This window comes from Carcharhinus amblyrhynchos, chromosome 16, assembly GCF_965287045.1.
Source record: "Carcharhinus amblyrhynchos chromosome 16, sCarAmb.v2.hapA, whole genome shotgun sequence".
NCBI lineage: Eukaryota > Metazoa > Chordata > Chondrichthyes > Carcharhiniformes > Carcharhinidae > Carcharhinus > Carcharhinus amblyrhynchos.
In genome coordinates this window covers 20,920,788-20,939,942 of record NC_137339.1, presented here as the reverse complement: position 1 = coordinate 20,939,942, position 19,155 = coordinate 20,920,788, and the positions used below count along the sequence as shown (strand labels likewise).

General features: G+C 42.8%; 1 protein-coding gene across 5 annotated transcripts in view; it reads right to left on the bottom strand.

The window, feature by feature from the left end:
* Positions 1-1,132: 1,132 nt before the first annotated feature.
* Positions 1,133-19,155, bottom strand: part of LOC145353875 (receptor-type tyrosine-protein phosphatase T-like) — a 1,296,999-nt gene continuing 1,278,976 nt past the window's right edge. For all 5 annotated transcript variants that reach the window (XM_080204786.1, XM_080204787.1, XM_080204789.1 and 2 more), the window contains 3 exons: positions 11,633-11,796; positions 9,296-9,431; positions 1,133-4,158 (listed from right to left, as the gene is read on the bottom strand). In XM_080204786.1, coding sequence (XP_080060912.1) covers positions 4,105-4,158; positions 9,296-9,431; positions 11,633-11,796 — 354 coding nt within the window. In that variant the 3' untranslated portion in view covers positions 1,133-4,104. The remainder of the gene's footprint in view (positions 4,159-9,295; positions 9,432-11,632; positions 11,797-19,155) is intronic.

Genomic DNA, 19,155 nt, shown 5'->3' with positions numbered 1-19,155 from the left:
GGTGCCCACCGTGGTGGGTTGGAAAACCCACCAGAGACCAGCGTGAAATGAATTTGCACTCTGCTAATTGGAAGCAGTTGAAGGCCATATCAGAATTTTCCACCCATGCCTGATTCCCCGTGACATGGGCGGGAAAATACTCTGGTGCAAAATACATTTAAAACAAGATGGCGCGCAAACGTTGGACTCTGACTTGAACAATGCCTGGGTCTGCCTCCAGAGTTTGGAGTGGAGGTTACCCACAACACAGGACCCTGGAACATCACAGTAGAGGGTCAGGGATGGATCTTTAGATTAGGTGTCTCGGAGAGGGTCCATCTTCCTGCCTCAAAATGTATCTGGAGATTCATCTTCTTTCCCAGGAGGTCCAACATCTGGTCTCAGCGTTCTCCCCAAGATTCACCTTCACTTTTAGGAAGTTCACCTTCTTTCTTCAATAGTGGGTCAGTGATGTCGGGCGCCTTTTCAAAATGGTGCCCAGATGTGACAACAGACTACATGCTATCAGGACTCCTTCGCCATAGAACATGGTGTGAAACACCTGATTGCATAATTAATGATGTCAGGGCTGGAAGATAATTTCCTGCAGGCATTTGTGGGAGGAATTACGCCACGTTACACCCCCCCTGTCATGGGACTTGGTCCCAGAACGGGAGGATTCCACCCCAGGATTCTACACTGTCTTATGCTGGGAGCACATTCTACTTTCTAATCAGTAATTCTGTCACATTGAACTCATTTTAGCTTTAGATCCAGAGCAGCTTAAGCCATCAGAATCGGATCAGCAAGTTTTAGTGACAGAATTCATGAAACTTTGAAATAAAAAATGAAAGTATTTGAAAAACCCAGCAGGACTGGCAGCATCTGTGGAGAGAGAAACAGTGTTAATGGCCAGGATTTTACAACCTCGCTTGGGCGAGGCTGGTAATATCCCATCCGAGGCCAAGGGAGAATTTCGTTCTGCGAAATTTACATCGGCAATAAAATTCCGGGCAATATTTCAAGTCTAATGTGATTCCTCTTCAGAACTTTTGAGGTGACTTCCGGCTTTTGTCTCTGGAAGTTCCACACGTCCACATCTAGGCCATATTTCACGTCAGATATCCAAATCAGCACAGGAGGATACAGAATCTGCATCACATATTCCATTTATTTTATTATACAGATGGCACAAGGCCCATTTTACAAACATTTCCTGACAACATAGAAGAATAAATTAGTCAGATGGCATTACAGTTGTAAAAAGATCACATTACTTTTATGTACTGTCAAAAATATATTTCATATATATTATTTGACTTAACATAACTCACCACAATTTAGAAAGCTAGAAAAGTAAACTGCTACAGAATATTACACAGTGAAGCTATTCAAACATGCTTTCATCTACCAAACACAGAAACTGAGCTGAGAAGGGAACAACGAACACCAATGTGCACAGGGGAAGAGACCTGGTTTGATTATTTGCTTGCTTGTACAGTGGTTCAATTTTCCGATTATGCAGTTGTTAGTATTTAAATTAAGGAGCCTACAGTGTATAATCCAGGACGTTTTATGCTGAAATGGGGTGGGTGAGTAGATGGTTGGGTGGTTGGGGGGGGGGAAATGCTGGCACAAGCACAGTTTAAAGAACAGTGCTTGAATTAGATTACAGCTTACTGTTACAGCATAAAGCCTACCAGATTGTCCGCAAGAGCCACTGATGCATGGTTCAACATGGGACAGTTTTAATTTGCTTCAAGTAGCTAGTGTCAAACGATTGATAATTCTGAATGGTGTTTGTTTTTACAATAATGTTACTTTTTTTTGCCTTTGCTTCTTGCAGTTAAAAAAACAAGGAATTCTGCTTTTATATTTTATGGTCAAATAATAAGTTAGAATTTGTCCTTCATACGCCAGGGCCTTTGCAAGGGATTACTGACTTCGGTCAGCCAATCATGATTTCAGATATTATTCAGCTGTATATTAACAATCCCGTGAACTTTACTGAGATTTAATACTGTACCAGAGATTTGACTTACAAGTTTGGAGCAAATCTTATGTGAAGATTTGGCCTATTGCAACTTTTAATTGGATATATATATATACACTTTACATCGCTGGGACAGTTGTCTCAATGTTTATGTAGTATCCATGTATTCTCTTTTGGTAAAGCCAAACAAAGTCAGAGAAAATAATTTTGTACTGATTAAAATTGTATAAACGATGCATAATCACAGCCAAGTGAAATAAGTTATAAAGGAAAAGAAAATCAGACAAACTTGCATCTTTTACAGATATTCTTCAGTTACTGAAGAATGCTATTGAACTGACAACCCAAAAACCTTACAGGAGGTAGAACTTCGAAAGTCCTTCTAAAGTTTAAGGACTTTGTTTAACTCAATTCTTGTTCCTCTCTTACAAATATGTGTTTAAGGAGTTCATGTCATCTACAAGAATTGTAAGTTAACAAACAGTTTATAAAGTTTTGCAGAAGTATGAGAATGATGCTGCGACAAGAGATGTACTTGGTTTATGTTACAGTCTTGCTTTCTGTCAGTAACAATGAGCTTTGATGAAACTGACACCAAAATACAGCAAACCACCTTTACAAAGCCCTCAGGTACTACAACCTTCTGATCTAATGCATCTTACTGTTTGCTCCATAAATCAGAGCGAACACATAAAATACCCAGGAGTTTAATTTTCTCTGCGTTATTATTGATGCTCCGGCCAATGCATTTTTGTTAAATTTCTCTCTGGGCTATTTCAATGCAGTCATTCTAATCTGTTTATTTTATCTTTTTTGCAGGTTAATGAATATGTTAGAATAGCAGACAGTTTACTGCAACGGTCTTAACCAATGAATTGAAAGCAGTGCCTCAGATGAAATGTATCTCCTTAAAATTAAAGTCGGCAATGCTGGAAATACCCATTGCAAAATCTGCAAAACGGACAACAATGGGTTAACCGTAGGGTGAGAATGTTCATCATCAGAACTCCTATTCCTAATGAAGGGCCACATCAAAAATTGTAAATCTATTCTTCTCTTTCTGTGCTTTTTAACCAGCTCTTGTTCTAGTTTCAGGTTTCCAGCATCCACACAATTTATCTGTCTCTGTATCACTCTCTTTTTTAACAAAGCTTGGAATATTGAAACAAAGAAAATTACAGCACAGGAACAGGCCCTCTGGCCCTCCAAGCTTGCACTAACCATGCTGCCCAACTGAACTATAACCCCCTACCCTTCCGGGAGCATATCCCTCTATTCCCATCTTCTTCATGTATTTGTCAAGACGTCCCTTAAAAGTCACTATCATATCTGCTTCCACTATTTTCCCAGGCAACAAGTTCCAGGCGCCCACCACCATCTGTGTAAAAAAAAACTTGCCTTGTACATCTTTTTTAAACCTTAATATTATTGTGAAAGGTACATACTCAGCTGACTCCGTCACATGTAACTAAAAGTTGCTCCTTTGTTTAAAGGTTAGATACCTGAAGAGTTGTTGGACATATGACTGTGGGCTCTTTGAAGGTTGCATTGCTGTTTTAAACCCTTATTCTCACCAAACAACTTGCGCACCCAAACTCTACTATTTGAATGGAAGTTGTGGATATGGCAACATAAAAATGAACAGGAAATCAAAAGTCAACAGGGATATTATTGCTGCATTTTATTTAGCATTTCTAATCTCAATTGTTTAAAAATGCTTAATGAAATGTTGCAAATAATAGATTTAAGACAGCAGTTATTAGTACTATGATGCAAACAATTTATGCACCGTGTAATGTAATATACAAGGACAATTGACAAAATGAACAGCTGGCAAAATCCTCATCCAAGCCAATGATACCAATTTACTTCCGACACAACTCTGGTGAACAATGGAGTTGTCCAACGCTTTGACCCATGGCCAACCCAGGTAGTTCTTGTGGATAATGTGTGTGATTAGTACAGAGTTTCTGCTTGCTTTCCTCTCTGGTGTCAACACGATCCTCGAAAACACAAATTTATGCAAATATTTTCCAGGCGCACGTGTCTTTTTTTGATACAGGATGTGAAGATTTCTTTTGTTGATAAAATTATCATTGTGCCACCACAATGAATCTTCTCATTGCAAACGTTCAAAATGAATTCAAATACTCCAGTGCCACATCATAGCAGAATTTGTATTGTTCCTAGAAGAGGAAAAAAGACACAGAGCCCATAAATTACGCATCTTTCACATGATTAATAGCATTGATAAATATCCCAAACTAAAGACAATAGGGGTTTGGAGGAAACCTCAGCATTGATTGCAATCATGTCAGGTACAAAGGAAGATTGTTACATTTGCGAGAGGTCAATCTTCTCAGTTTCACAAATGGTCTGCAGGGATTTCTCCTTGGGTTGTCACATGAAGCTTACCTATCTTCAGCTGCTACAAAATAACCTCAACTTCATAATATGCTCAGTGGGGCTCTTCACTGAGGATTGTATAATGTTCAGCTTTGTTTGTAACTCTGCAAAAAATGATTCAGTCTGCGCCCACAATGAGCAAGACTGAAAAAAAAATCCAGGACTGTGTTAATCAGCAGCAATAACATTCACATTAGACAAGTGCCAGAGAATGACCAATTCCAAGGAGAAATCACTAAACTGTCTTCCCCATAGTATTCAATGTCATTCAGATCACTGAGTTCCCCATCAAGCTCCTGTAGGGTCATCATTAATCATGAACTGGACCAGCCATGTAGAACACAATTTTACAGCCACTCTCCATCAAGTTTGCCGGAGGTGGTGCCTGTAAAATTTACTGGGTGACCTTCCCACCATGTACTCCCGCCAACTTGTCAGACATTTAAGGGGGAGCGGGTGAGGCCAACCCAATCCTCTCTCCCCACTATTGTAGCTTCTCCCTACACAACACCCCGACCCCTCCAATCCCAATCCCACTTACCTTTCTCTTGGGCTCCCAGCGCTTAAACACACAGAACTAGGTTTAGTCTCAATTGTGGCCACTATTACTGGTGGCGCTGATTGACTGGCAATACTCTCTGAGGTGGGACTTCCTCCTGAGTGAGCAATGGAAATCTCACCTCCACCCAATTCATGTTGCACAGAGCATTAAGTGGCTCTGAGGTAGCCAACATCAACCAGGATGGATTCCTCACTGATTTCATCGGTGGGCACAGTAAGAAGTCTCACAACACCAGGTTAAAGTCCAACAGGTTTGTTTGAAATCACAAGCTTTCAGAGCGTTGTTCACCTGATGAAGGAGCAGCGCTCCGAAAGCTTGTGATTCCAAACAAACCTGTTGGACCTTGATCTGGTGTTGTGAGACTTCTTACTGTGCCCATCCCTGTCCAATGTACCATCTCCACATCATGGCTTTATCAGTGGTGAGGCAGGAAAACCCGCCATCCACAAAATCCTCCCTACAAATACAGTGATTGGGTGTCAGGTGTGGCTCTCTCCCTGACTCCATAAAATCATTCTGTCTCCTAGAATGCACAATCAAGAATGTGATGAAATTCCCTCTATTTTTCTGGATGGGTGCATCTGTAACAACACTCATGAAGCTCAACACTAGCCAGGACAAACCAATTTTCCTGATTGGCACCTGATTCAATGGGTTAAAGCATCACCAAAGTACTGTGGCTGCAGTATGTACTATATGCAGGATGCATTGCAACAAGTCACCAATGCTTCTTCAGCAGCACCAGCCAAAACTGCCCTCCAACACATCGAGCACGAGCACCTCCAAATCTCATAACATCTTGGGACTTGCACTGGACAGACAGCAGCAATTCAAGAAGAATGCTAACAACACAGTCTAAAGACAGTCCAAAGATGTGCAGGTTAGGTGCATTGGCTAAGCTAATTGTCCCTTAGTGACTCGGAATGTGTAGGTTACAGGGATTAGTGGGGTAAATATGTGGGGTTATGGGGATAGGGTATAGGTGGGATTGTTGCCGGTGCACACTCAATGGGCCAAATGGCCTCCTCCTGCACTGTGTGGAGATTCTAACACCTTGTCATGGACAACAAGGGATGGACTGTAAGGGCCAGCTTTGCCTATCATTTCTGCATCCTGTGAATGACTATTAACCAATTCTGTTAATGCCATATTGTGATATTATAATAGTAAATTAACATGGATTGATCCTTGGCCAAAGATAATGTATTAGAAAATATTACGCTGTAGTAGCAAGTGAATGCTTAATACTTTTTATTTTTCATGGATGTGGGCATTGCTGGGAAGGCTAGCATTCATTCCCCATCCCTAATCACCCTTAAGAAGGTGGTGGCGATCTGCTTTCTTGAACCGCTGCAATTTACATAGTGCTGTTATGTAGGTAGTTCCAGGATTTTGATCCAGCAATGATGAAGGAACAGTAATGTATTTCTAAATCGGAATAATGTGGGGATGCCGGGGTTGGATTGGGGTGGGCACAGTATGAAGTCTCACAACAGTGCTCTGAAAGCTCCTGATTCCAAATAAACCTATTGGACCTCAACCTGGAGTTGTGAGACTTCTTGCCAAATCAGAATAGTGTGTGACTTGGATGGAATTTAGAAATAATGCTATTCCAATGCACTGAGAGCCCAGGTCTTTCTAGGTGGTACAGGCTGTGGGTTTAGAAAGTGCTGTTGAAGAAAACTTTGGCAAGTTTCTTTAGCACAAGTCACTACATTAAACTGTCAATCAAGGAGGTTGCTTTGCCTTCTTTTGCCTGAAGTTATGGAGATGACGGATAGGCTTTTTTGAGTTAGGAGGTTAGTTAGTTGCTGTTGATGACACAACCCCTTATTACCACAGGTAATGGTCCCATTACAGTTTGGTCAATGGTGGCGCACGGAGTGCTGAAGGTGGAACTAATGCTATTAAATATCAATGGCAAGTGATTAGTCCCTCTCTTGCTGGGGGTGGCTATTGCCTGATACTTCGTAGATGTTGTGAATATAACTTGACGCTTACCAGCACAAACCTCAGTGTTGTCCATAATTAGTTGCATGCAAGCACAGACCGCTTCAGTATCTGAGGAGTTGTGAATGGAACTGAACACTACACAGTCATGAACAAACATGTCTACTTATAGAATCATAGGGCGGGATTTTCCGACTGTACTTGTCCCAAAGTGGGAAGATCCCACCTGAGCTCAGCGGACCTTTGCACGGTTTGCCCCTGTGCCCGTTATGATTCCTGCGGCGGGCGGGACGGGAAAACTTTGCTCTTAGAGTGGTTACACTCACAAAAAGAGGTAATTTGGTGCATTATATCTATGCTGGCTCTCTGCAAGAGCAAATTACCTAGTCCCGCTCACTCACATTACCCTGTAGTCTTGCAATACATTTCCTTTTATATAATGGCCTAATTCTACCTTGAAGGCTCTGATTGAATCTGTCCCCAACTACACTCTCAGGCAGTGCAATCCAGATCCTAACCATTTACTGTGTAAAAAGATTTTTCCTCATGTCACCACTGCTTCTTCTGAAAATCACTTTAAATCTTGGTCTTCTGCTAATAGATCCTTCTGTTTTCAGGGACAGTTTCTCTCTATCAACTCTGTCCAGGTTGAACACCTCTGCCAAATCTTCTCTTAGCCATAACTTCTCAAAGGAGAAAAGCCTCAAAGGAGAACAGCCCCAACTTCTCCAATCTATCTACATAACTAAGGCTCCCCATCACTAGAACCATTCCCCTCAACATTTTCTGTACCCTTTCTAATATCTTCACATCCTTCTGAAAGTGTGGGGCCAGAGCTGGACACAATACTCTAGTTGAGGCTAAACCAGCAATTTATGTAGGCTTTTCATAATTTCCTTGCTTTTGTACTCAGTGTCCTGGCGGTACAGTGGCACAGCGGTGAGCACTGCTGCCTCACAGCGCCAGGGACCTGCGTTCGATTCCCAGCTTGGGTCACTGTCTATGTGGAGTCTGCACGTTCTCCCTGTGTTTGCGTGGGCTTCCTCTAGGGGCTCCAGTTTCCTCCCACAGTCCAAAAGATGTGCTGGCTAGATGCATTAGCCAGGCTAAATTCTTCCTCAGTGTACCCAAACAGGCGATGCAGTGTGGCAACTAGTGAATTTTCACAGTAACTTCCAAAGATTTGTGGGTTAGGTTGATTGGCCATGCTAAATTGACCTTAGGGTCATGGGGATTTACAGGGTAAACATGTGGGGTTACGGGAATAAGGCCTGGGTGGAATTATGATTGGTGCAGATTCGATGGGCCAAGTGGCCTCCTCCTATACTGTAGAGATTCTATTCTATGATTTATTGCAGTATTAATGTAAGCTTACTTGTGATATTAATAAATACACTTTAAACTTGTTACAAAGTCCAGGATCCAGTAGGTTTTACTAAATACTTTCCAACCTGTCCTACCACCTTCGATGATTAATGCATACATACCCCAGGTTCACCAGGTTCACCTGCTTCTACACCCCCTTTAGAACTTATTCTTTATTTTTTATTGTCTCTCTTTATTCCTCCCACCAAAACAAATCACTTTATACTTCTCTGCATTCGATTTCATCTGCCACTTATCTGCCCACTCCACCAACTTGTCTATGTTCTCAAGAAAGTTATCATTATTCCCCTATTGTTCACAATGCTTCCAACTTTTGTCTCATCTACATTCTGATTTTATGATGAAGCAAAGATCTTTGATGAAGCAGTTGAGAAAGGGTGGTCCCTAAAACACTAGCTTGAGGAGCTTCCGCAGTAATGTACTGGGATTGAGATGACCAGTTTCAAGCAAACAGCTTTCTCTCTTTGTGCCAGGGTATGATTCCAACTATTACAGAGTTTTCCCCTTGATGACCCTTGACTTCAATTTTACAGGGGGTCCTTGACTCCACATTCATTAAATGCTGCCTTGAAATCAAGGGTAGTTACCATTACCTTGCCTCTAGAATGTAGCTGTTTTGTTCATGTTTGGATAAAGGCTCTAATGAGGTCTGGACCCGAACAGTCTTGGCAGAACTCAAACTGAACATGGGTGAACAGGTGAGTAAGTGCTACTCAATAGCATTGTCAGCGGCATTTGTTCATGATTGAGAGCGGTCTGATGGGGTGATAATTGGCTAGTGTCCTACTTTTTGTGGTTAGGACCTTCTAGGGCAATTTTCCACTTTAATTTTTCAGCAGTGAGTTTTTGCTCAATTAAAATAATTAGGTTAATGCCAGAATTATAGCAGTAGATAGGGGACTATCATTGAAAAGAGTTAAGCATTCATTGGCTAACACGTAAACAGCAATTTCCAGACTAAAACCTTTAGAGAAGTCCTCATGCAATATTCCAATATACCAAGAGATATTCAGTCTTACCAGTGTATCTACCATGTTGGATTTGTTGTTTCGTAGAGTTTTGACTGTGTGAAAAACATCTATTATGTTCTGTTGTTGAATCATCTCACAGATACTGCGAACTACACAAAATGTTCCACTTCGCCCACCACCATTGCTAAAAGACAAAAGAACAAGCATTTTTAGCGCGCAGGTGATAAAGTGAGTTAGCACGTTATCCCTAGATCCTATGATATAATTTGGTAATTTAAACGAACTTCATTCATTCAGTAAATTGTAGTTATCTTCTCCATTTGAGTTGGGAGGTCCCCTTAACCTGACAGTATATCCTGTGATCAAAATTGGTTTGCAAATTCTGAGCCATTGAATGCTGTTGTCTACAATTGAAAGTGGATAAGATTATTCCTTTTTCCAATCTAATTTTGGAATACAAGTTTAAAATAAGAATGACAAAGATTGAAGGAATGAAAGGCTCTTCTCTCTCTTGGGATGTAAGACTTATATAAAAAATATGACGATACAACTTCAATACTGAGAGAATCCATGCACAAATTTACTTAAAATCTGTACAAAATATTCATCTCATGGAGACTGTAAAGATGTGATATGGGAAGTGGAGGATTTATGATATGAAGGTGTAATGGTGGTGGGGGGAATTAAGTTACTGGTGTTTGGAAAGCTTTACATTCCATTTCAGTTGTGCCAAGTGTTCCACCATCTGGATTTATATCACAGAAGTTGAAAAGTACAAACTCCTTTTCCTGGGTAAAGAAAAATGAATAATAACTGGCTGATCTTCCATGGTTCCCATGGGGCAGCATGGTGACACAGTGGTTACCACTGCTGCCTCACAGCTGTAGGAACTTGGGTTCGATTCCTGGCTTGGGTCACAGTCTATGTGGAGTTTGCACATTCTCCCCATGTCTCCGGGTATTCCACTTTCCTCCCACAGTCCAAAGATGTGTGGGTTAGGTGCATTGGGCGTGCTAAATTCCCCAGAGCAGAGAAGCTACCACATCTTCTCCGGAGCCTTCAACATGTCATTAATGAAGATGAACATCTCACCAAGGCCATCCCCACACCCCCACTTCTTGTCTTCAAATAACTGCACAATCTCAGACAGAACAATGTTCGCAGCAAACTACCCAGCCTTCAGGAGAACAGTGACCACGACACCATACAACCCTGCCACAGCAACCTCTGCAAGGTGTGCTGGATCATCGACTTGGATGCCATCATCTCACGTGAGAACATCATCCACCAGGTACATACACAGTACATATACTTGCAAATCGGCCAATGTTGTCTACCTGATACTCTGCAGGAAAGAATGTCCCGAGGCATGGAACATTGGGGAGATCATGCAGATGCTACAACAATGGATGAATGAACACCGCTCGACAATCACCAGGCAAGAGTGTGCTCTTCCTGTTGGGGAACATTTCCGCGGCCATGGGCATTCAGCCTCTGATCTTTGGGGAAGTGTCCTCCAAGGCGGCCTTCACAACACACGACAACGCAGAGTTGCTGAGGAGAGATTGATAGCCAAATTCTGCATATAAGGACGGCCTCAATCAGGATCTTGGGTTCATGTCACACTATCTGTAATCCCCACGATTTGCCTGGGCTTGCAAAATCTCACTAATTGTCCTGGCTGGAGACAATACACATCTCTTTAATCTGTGCTGAACCCTCTCTCCACTCACATTGTCTGTCCTTTTAAGACTTGATTACCTGTAAAGACTCACACTCCAACCATTTTGTAAATTGAGTTAGTGTCTTTATATACCCTGTTTGTGAACAGAACTCCCACTCACCTGATGAAGGAGCAGTGCTCTGAAAGCTTGTGGCTTGTGCTACCAAATAAACCTGTTAAACTTTAACCTGAGACTCCTTACCATGCTAAACTGCCCCTTAGTCTCTCGGGATGGGTAGGTTAGAGGGATTAGCGGGGTAAATATGTGGGGTTACAAGGATAGGGCCTAAGTGGGATTGTTATAGGTACTGACTTGATGGGCCAAATGGCCTCTTTCAGCAATATAGGGTGTCTATGGTTTCACACAGATGAATGATGAGCAAGTGTGGCATTCAGGTCGGGTATGGTTGGAGGAATGATTGGACATGTGAAGGAAAGTACAAAGGGAGATGAAACAAGGGGGGAGGGAAAGGATTGGAGGGAGGAAGGTGGCAGGGATGGGTGAGGGGGAAAGCAAGGGAGGGGTTAACTACAAAAACAGGGAAGGTGAGAGGAGGTACAGGATAAAAAACAATAATGGAATTCACTTTGTGTTAGTAACTATGAAAGATATATTTTTATTTAAATGGAAGTATTAACACCTGCATGACGTGAACACTCACAAGCAGTGTACCACAGTCCGACCATCACCCCCGTCATACTCTTCTTGCCATTTCTCCAGACGCCTGATCAATTTCAAAAAGGAACGCTTTGACACTGGTGTATCCCGGTATGATGGCCAACCAATAAACTGGAACTGCTGGACAATGCGGTACCCATCCTGAGGCTAGAAGACAATTTATAGAAGGAAAAAAAAAGTTTTATGGAAGGATTTATTGACAATCTAAGACATTTTGCAGTTATAAAACAGTTCATGTATTCAAATGTTCTTTTTACCAAGAATACTGAAAAATGTATAAAACAGTTCAAGAATAAAAACAAATTACTGTGGATGAGAACTCCCAGCCACCTGACGAAGGGACAGCCTGCCCCGAAAGCTTGCGGCTTTTGCTACAAATAGACCTGTTTGGACTTTAAGCTGGTGTTGTGGGATTTCTTTCTGTTTTACCCCAGTCCAACGCCGGCATCTACACGTCATGGAAAATCTCAGCAGGTCTGGCAGCATCTGTAAGGAGAGAAAAGAGCTGACGTTCTGGGTCTAGATGACCCTTTGTCAAAGCTTTTTCAAAGGGTCATCTGGACTCGAAATGTAAACTCTTTTCTTTCCTTGCAGATGCTGCCAGACCTGCTGAGGTTTTCAAGCATTTTCTCTTTTGATTTCAAAACTAGAAATGCAATGTAACCCAATCACAAACTTAAAAAAGCACAGCGGCATTCAGGCTGTTTACACATCTGATGGGATCCATATTTGCTGCACATTTTTAGCAAGTGTACAAGAAGAGGTGAAATATGTCCACATGGGAGTTTATTAACATGACGTGGCCTGGTTGCTTTACAGGGGAGAGAGAAGGTATTCATAGAAACTCAATAATCACCTTCAAATAATCTCAGCACAGACGTGTCAGCATGCCATGGCAATGCTATAACTCATTATCAAGACTTCTTTAAAGGATGAAGGATTGGTAGATATCAAATCCTTTGCAACTCCTAATGACTGATTCACTTAAAAATAATCAGATAAAACTAAGTTGAGAGGGTGAAATTAGTCTTAATCAGTAGAATAAAATCAGCACATGGTGATTTGGTAGCTGCTTTCTCACTGTACCTTCTGCTGAAGTTCACAAAAAGATCATAGAAAGACTTCTTCATGATTGTTCAAGTTTTAACATGCGTACTTAGCTTGAAATTAAAAATCTTGGCAATATTTTCCAAGTCAATGGAAAGTAACTGTTGCTGTGGTCGATTCACTAGCTTCCATTTCACGCTACTGGACTAGACCAATTTTACCCCAATTTTTAATGATTCTGAAGGGTTAACGTTATAATCTGTGGAAAATATCATTTCAAGACTTCTCTCAAAAGGTCCTCGATGTTTTTCTGACAATTGAATATTTATAAGGATGAGCACTGAATTCAGTCATTATCCTATTTTAAATAGCTGGGAGATAATGCAGCAGAGTTTGTGGGCTAGTTTAATCCAGGAATAGGGATTGCCAAATCTTGCAGTGCTGACTGTGATGGAGGAAGGTATTTTGGACCTTGTGTGTGAGCATGAAACGAGATCCGCTTGTGGAGGAGAGTCTGAGGTTTCGGAGAAGGGTAAGAGTGAAATGGACACAAATTAGATTGGGGGAGTTCCTTAGAAATAGAGAGCAATGAGTGAAGAGGTGACACCCATTTATTCTATAAGTTTTTGCATAAGGAACTCTTTGATAAGCCCTGTATCCAATTGCAGAATCGAGCTGAGTTTACCTACTCTGAAACTCAAATGCTCACAGATACTTACACTTGTATTTGCTCCATCTGAGAGGGACCATCTTCAAGAACAGTTAATGATCCACAAGGCCCTCCATTAACATCAGAGGAAGAGGAACAGTCAGAAACACTACATCACATCCTCACTTTCCCCTTCCATCAATATAGCACTCAGGCTGGTTTGGGCACTCCGGCTGCACACACTAAGTGAAGGCATTTCATATTCATCTGAGGGGCTGTCAGAGATAAATAGGTCCCAGGCCTCTGACAATCAGACAATTCGAGACCAGGATGGTGCTGAACACGGGGCTGATAAGGAGCCTCTGTAGGCGTCCATTAGTTGACAAGTGCTGGATGTCCAGCGGAATGCAGATGGAGATCTTGCGGAGATTCCTGAGGGATTGGGTGCCATGGTTTGTAGAATAGAAGTGTCCACGCAGTGAATGAGCACTGTGTTGACCTTTAACCCGGAACACAGCTGATTTTTATGGAATTGTCAATGTGAGAGATGGGTGAAGTACCTAGTGACTCTACTTGTTCATCGATGGTGAGCAGGGCAGTTTCAGCAAGCCTCATATTAATGGAGGACGTGCAGCTCCCTGCATCTGGGGGCTCCTCTCAGGGTGCTCCTGATGACAACAGAACTTCTTCCGGCCCTCTGCATCTGAGGAGCCCACACTGATTCCGAGTGTTCTGCCATTGTGAAGGACTCTCTCACCCAGTTGGGGACCTCATAGTGCCAGTGACCAGAAAATAGCCACCAAAGTCATCCAGGCCAAAGAGCCATCAGAGTCAGTAGTCTGACTCCAAATCAGCGACTGGAGAACACCAAGACTTAGCACTGGTCAGCAGATCATGAAATCACTGGAAATACACAAGGGCTCTCTCAGGTGGGATCTTTACCATTGTTACTTGTCTCACGTTTTATTTTGCTGTTGCACATCACTGTGTTAAAATGTAATCCCATGTCACATGAGTTTCCAGTAAGATTCCTTCATCCCAAAGCTAAATGGAGATTGGGCATACCTGTTCATTTCAGAAAGAGACACAAGAGAAAGACTGTACCAGGAGGGTACGGAGGGTAACATAACTGCAGCTTTCCAATGATGTGGAATATTAACTTCAGGAAGCTCCTTTGAATCAAGGTGTCCCTGTTCTGCCTGATTCATAAAGCTGCCTCATTGCTGATGACCTTGTGGTTTTGCAGCTTCTTCCTCAGAGTCTGTGCGGGAAGCTTCCTCAACAGATTGTGGAAGCCACACCGTAGTCTTCACCCTCCATCTCATCGACCTGAGAAACTTGCAGCATGCAACACACCACCACAACGAATGACCTACATCCTGGAGGATATTGAAAAGATCCTTTAAACAGATCCCAGACAACAGAACTTCAATTTCAGAAGGACTTTTGCCCTCTCAGTTATGGTCCCCATGTAGGCATGGCTTCCGTCGTACCATTCCTCTATGGTCATTCTTATTGTCTGATTAGTGCCACCTTATCAGAGGATATTCCTTATCCCTCGCTAACCAGCCATCCGCATGGGAAGGGGGGATGGACATCCTTGGAACTTGGAAGTGATGGGAAATGTATGAACTCCCTGGATACCTTGCACAAACCTGGAGGATCTGTTCTTGGCTATCGCACGCTCGCTGAACATCGAGTGAGTGGAAACCCTTATGGGTCACTCCAGCTGGTGCCTTGATGGGCGCATGAGTGCAATCAGCAGCTCCTTGAATCTTTGGGAAACCTGCAATAGCTGTAAATCCTCTCGTAAACTCTGCCTGGCCACACTCATCAGTTTTTAAATGTATGAAGGTAGTTTGAAGAGTGCACCCATCACAAACTTTATGCTGCTGTGTGCTGCGGGTTGTGACACACTACACAGACCATCAACAGCATCCTGGAAGGAACCTAAAGCTTACAAATTGAGGATGACAGTTACTTTGAGCACCACTGCCATTGAGTGGCTGCATACATAGTTGGATGTGATTTCAGCCCCTATCATCTCACAGATTGAGGTTACTGCCTTTCTTGAGAGCACTCTCCTCTTGTGCAGTGCACCTCAGTCATCTCAAGATAGTTGGATCGAACTCTGCAGACTCTTCCAGCCTGGTGATTGGCAACATCTCCTGTCCTTCTCCCTGGCAGGCCTTGCCGGGCTTCTAGCACTTCAGGTTATGCTGCTTGGCTTTGTGGACAGATTCTCTGACAATGTTGGCTGGCATCCTCTCCCTCCTTGTCCTCTCCTCCTCCCATCTGAGTAAGTGCCTCCACCTGAAATGACGATGCCCATTTTTCACCGTCTGCTTTACAGAGGTTCTACCTTTATGATGATGTTGCTGGTCTGTAAAAGTCAGCCTAAGGTTTTAAACTCACTAACTTACCTAAGAAATGAGCAGATAGAGCCTGGGTAAGATATCCCATTAGAGAGTCGGTGCAGACTTGATGGGCTGAATGGCCTCCTTTTGCACTACAGGGATTCTATGATTATTCACCAAAGAAACAGCACTGCTCAGACTTTCAAATAACATGTGTACCCCTATTTCCCCAATCCTCCATTCATCCTGAGCCATAGATCCTACCCTGGATGTAGAAAGTGCAAAACATGCAATCCCTCTTGTCCATATTTCCTGTGTGAAGACCATAAAAATGCACTGGCCTCTCACTGCAGTGTGTTGCTCCTTTAATTGGCTCAATTGGCCCTCAGATTGGCATTGGGCAGGATGCCAACATTTGGGCACATCTGAATATTGTGATGCAGTGTGATAACATCAGGAATCCCTGCCAACATTGTCCCATCCTATTTCAAGTGACGCTGGGAATGGCGGGCCTCTGCACAGGTGCCACCCAATTCAGGCCTTGGTCTTTATTTACCACACTAGGAACATAGAGTAGAACCATGGGATCCCTATAGTGCAGAAGGAGGCTATTTGGCCCATCGTGTCTGCACCAACCACAATCCCACCCAAGCCCTATCCCCGCAACCCCACATATTTAACCTGCTAATCCTGCTGACACTAAGGGGCAATTTAGCATGGCCAATCAACCTAACCCGCACATCTTTGGACTGTGGCAGGAAACCGGAGCAGCCGGAGGAAACCTACGCAGACACGGGGAGAATGTGCAAACTCCGCACAGACAGTGACCTGAGCCGGGAATTGAACCTGGGTCCTCTGTGCTGCGAGGCAGCAGTGCTAATTACTGTGCCACCGCGCTGCAATCATATTCTCTGCCAATTTTCCAAACATGATTCGAAGGATACATTGCCAAACAAAGTCTATAACATCATACTGTCAGTGAATTGTCAAGGACAACTGTTAAAAAGAAATGATTCACCACTCATCTTTGGCATTCTGCAGGGATGGTGGCATTGTCGGGATGTCAGCCACGACTGGCATAATACAATTTAAATAAACAAGATTTTTTTCGTTAATTATATCCAATCAAAAGCCAAATTGGTCCTATCAAATTCCCTACAAGAGACATTACAGATCCAAGCTGACAAGAGAGGGCCCACTTTTCATGTCTTGGGCTCCATCAACAAGATCCAAGCTGATAGGAGCAGACATTGCACCCCCTCCTGGGTTTGATCTCATTTGCATCTTAGCCAAAATGTCGAGATGATGTTTTAAAAAATTGCTTCAAATGAAGCCTCAGTGTAACCTCATTGACTTCAATCAAGTGGAGGATCAAACCTCTGCACTTGACTTAACCAAAAGGCCGAGAAACAAAATTATTCAATCATTTAAATAAGTTTTTTTTATGCTATATCCAATCAAAGTCCATTTCAAAGTCTCAAGCAGTGAGACATTACAGATCCAAGCTGACAAGACAGGCTGGTCTCTTTCTGCCTTGGGTTTGATCTACATGATCCGAGCTGATAGGATGAGGCATTGCACCCCCTCCCGTGCTTGATCTCATTTGCATCTTAGTCAAAAGACCGAGTTGCTGTTTTAAAAAATTGCTTCAAATGAAGCCTCAGCGTAACTCATTGACTTCTATCAAGTGCGGGACAGCAAAACTATACTTAATGTGAGTCAATAGGTCGAGAACTTAAACAAATAAGATTTTACAACTAACAGGGGCCAGGTTTTCTGAAAAAGGTATATGAATCATATCGTTCTGGGCCTTATCTTGAAGGCACTCCTTTTAAATGTGTGCCCATAAAGTTTTATATTCATTTTAGAGTGAAGGGTAATTTTTGACCTGCTCTCATTAAAATTAATAATTAGGGGTAGAGCTTTTGCATTAAATTCCTGACCTCTGCCCCTGTTGAGCCCCTTTCGCAGGGGGAGTGGAGCTATGCAAACATTTCTTTTTCATATTTATTCACTCGTGAGGTGCGGGAGTCACTGGCTGGAGCAGCATTAACTGTCCATCCCGTATTGACCTTTGGAAGGTGGGTGATCTGCCTGATTGAACCTATGTATTGTAGGAGCACGCACTGTGCTACTGTGAAGGGAGGTCCAGGAGTTTGACCCAGCGACAGTGAAGGAATGACAAAAGACTTCTAAATCAGGATAGTGTGTGACTTACAGGAGAACTTGCAGGTGGTGGTTTTCCCAAGCATCTGCTGCCCTTGTCTTCCTAGGTGGTACATATCTTGGGTTTGGAAGGTATTATTGAAGGAGCCTTTGTGAGGAGAGGGTGATGCATATATCGAATGAGCTGCCAGAGGTGGTGGTACAGGCAGATATAATATCAACATTTAAAAGACATTTGGACAGGTACTTTGACAGGAAAGGTTTAGAGGGATATGGGTCAAATGCAGGCAAATGGGACTAGTTCAGTTTAGGAGACCTGGTTGGCATGGATGAGTGGACCAAAGGGCTTGGCTCTGTGCTGTTTATCTCTGTGACTCTATCTTGTAGATGGTACATATTACTGCCACTGTGTGTGGAGGGTGTGAATGTTTAAAGTGGTGGATAGGATGCTGCTGAAGCGAGTTGCTTTGTCCTGGATGTAGTCAAACTCATTGAGAGCTGTTCATTGAAGAAAGTGGACAATGTTCCATCATTCTCCTGACTCTTGTACCTTGTAGATGGTGGACAGGCTTTTGTGAATCAGGAGATGTTTTACTCTCCTCAGAATTCCCAGCCTCCTCCCTGCTCTTATGGCCACAGTAGTTATGTGTCTGGCCCAATTAGTTTCCTGGGGGGGGGTTACCATTCACCAGATGGACACGGCCAACTTCAGTACCTGATGAGTTGCAAATAGTGCTGCACGTTGTACATTCACAAGTGAACATCCCCACTTCTGACCTTCTGATGGAGGGAAGTTCTTTGATGCTGCAGCAGATGGTTGAGCCAATGACACCAGCCCAAGGAACTCCTGCAATGATGTCCCAGGACTGAGATGATCGACTTCCAACTACTACAAAAGGGGAGAGATACAAAAACGTCCAGAGGGGCAATTTTTTTTACACAGAGGGTGGTGAGTGTCTGGAACAAGCTGCCTGAGGTAATAGTAGAGGTGGGTACAATTTTGTCATTTAGAAAGTGTTTGACAGATACATAGGTAAGATGGGTATAGAGGGATATGGGCCAAATGCAGGCAACTGAGACTAGCTTAGGGGTTTAAAAAAAAGAGCAGCATGGACAAGTTGGGCCAAAGAGCCTGTTTCATGCTGTAAACTTCTATGACTCTAACATCTTTTTTGTGCTAAGTATGACTTTAACAACGGAGGGTTCTCCCCCTGATTCCCATTCAATTCACTTCTGCGAGGCCTCCTTGATGCCATACTTGGTCAAATGTTGCCTAATAAGTAACTG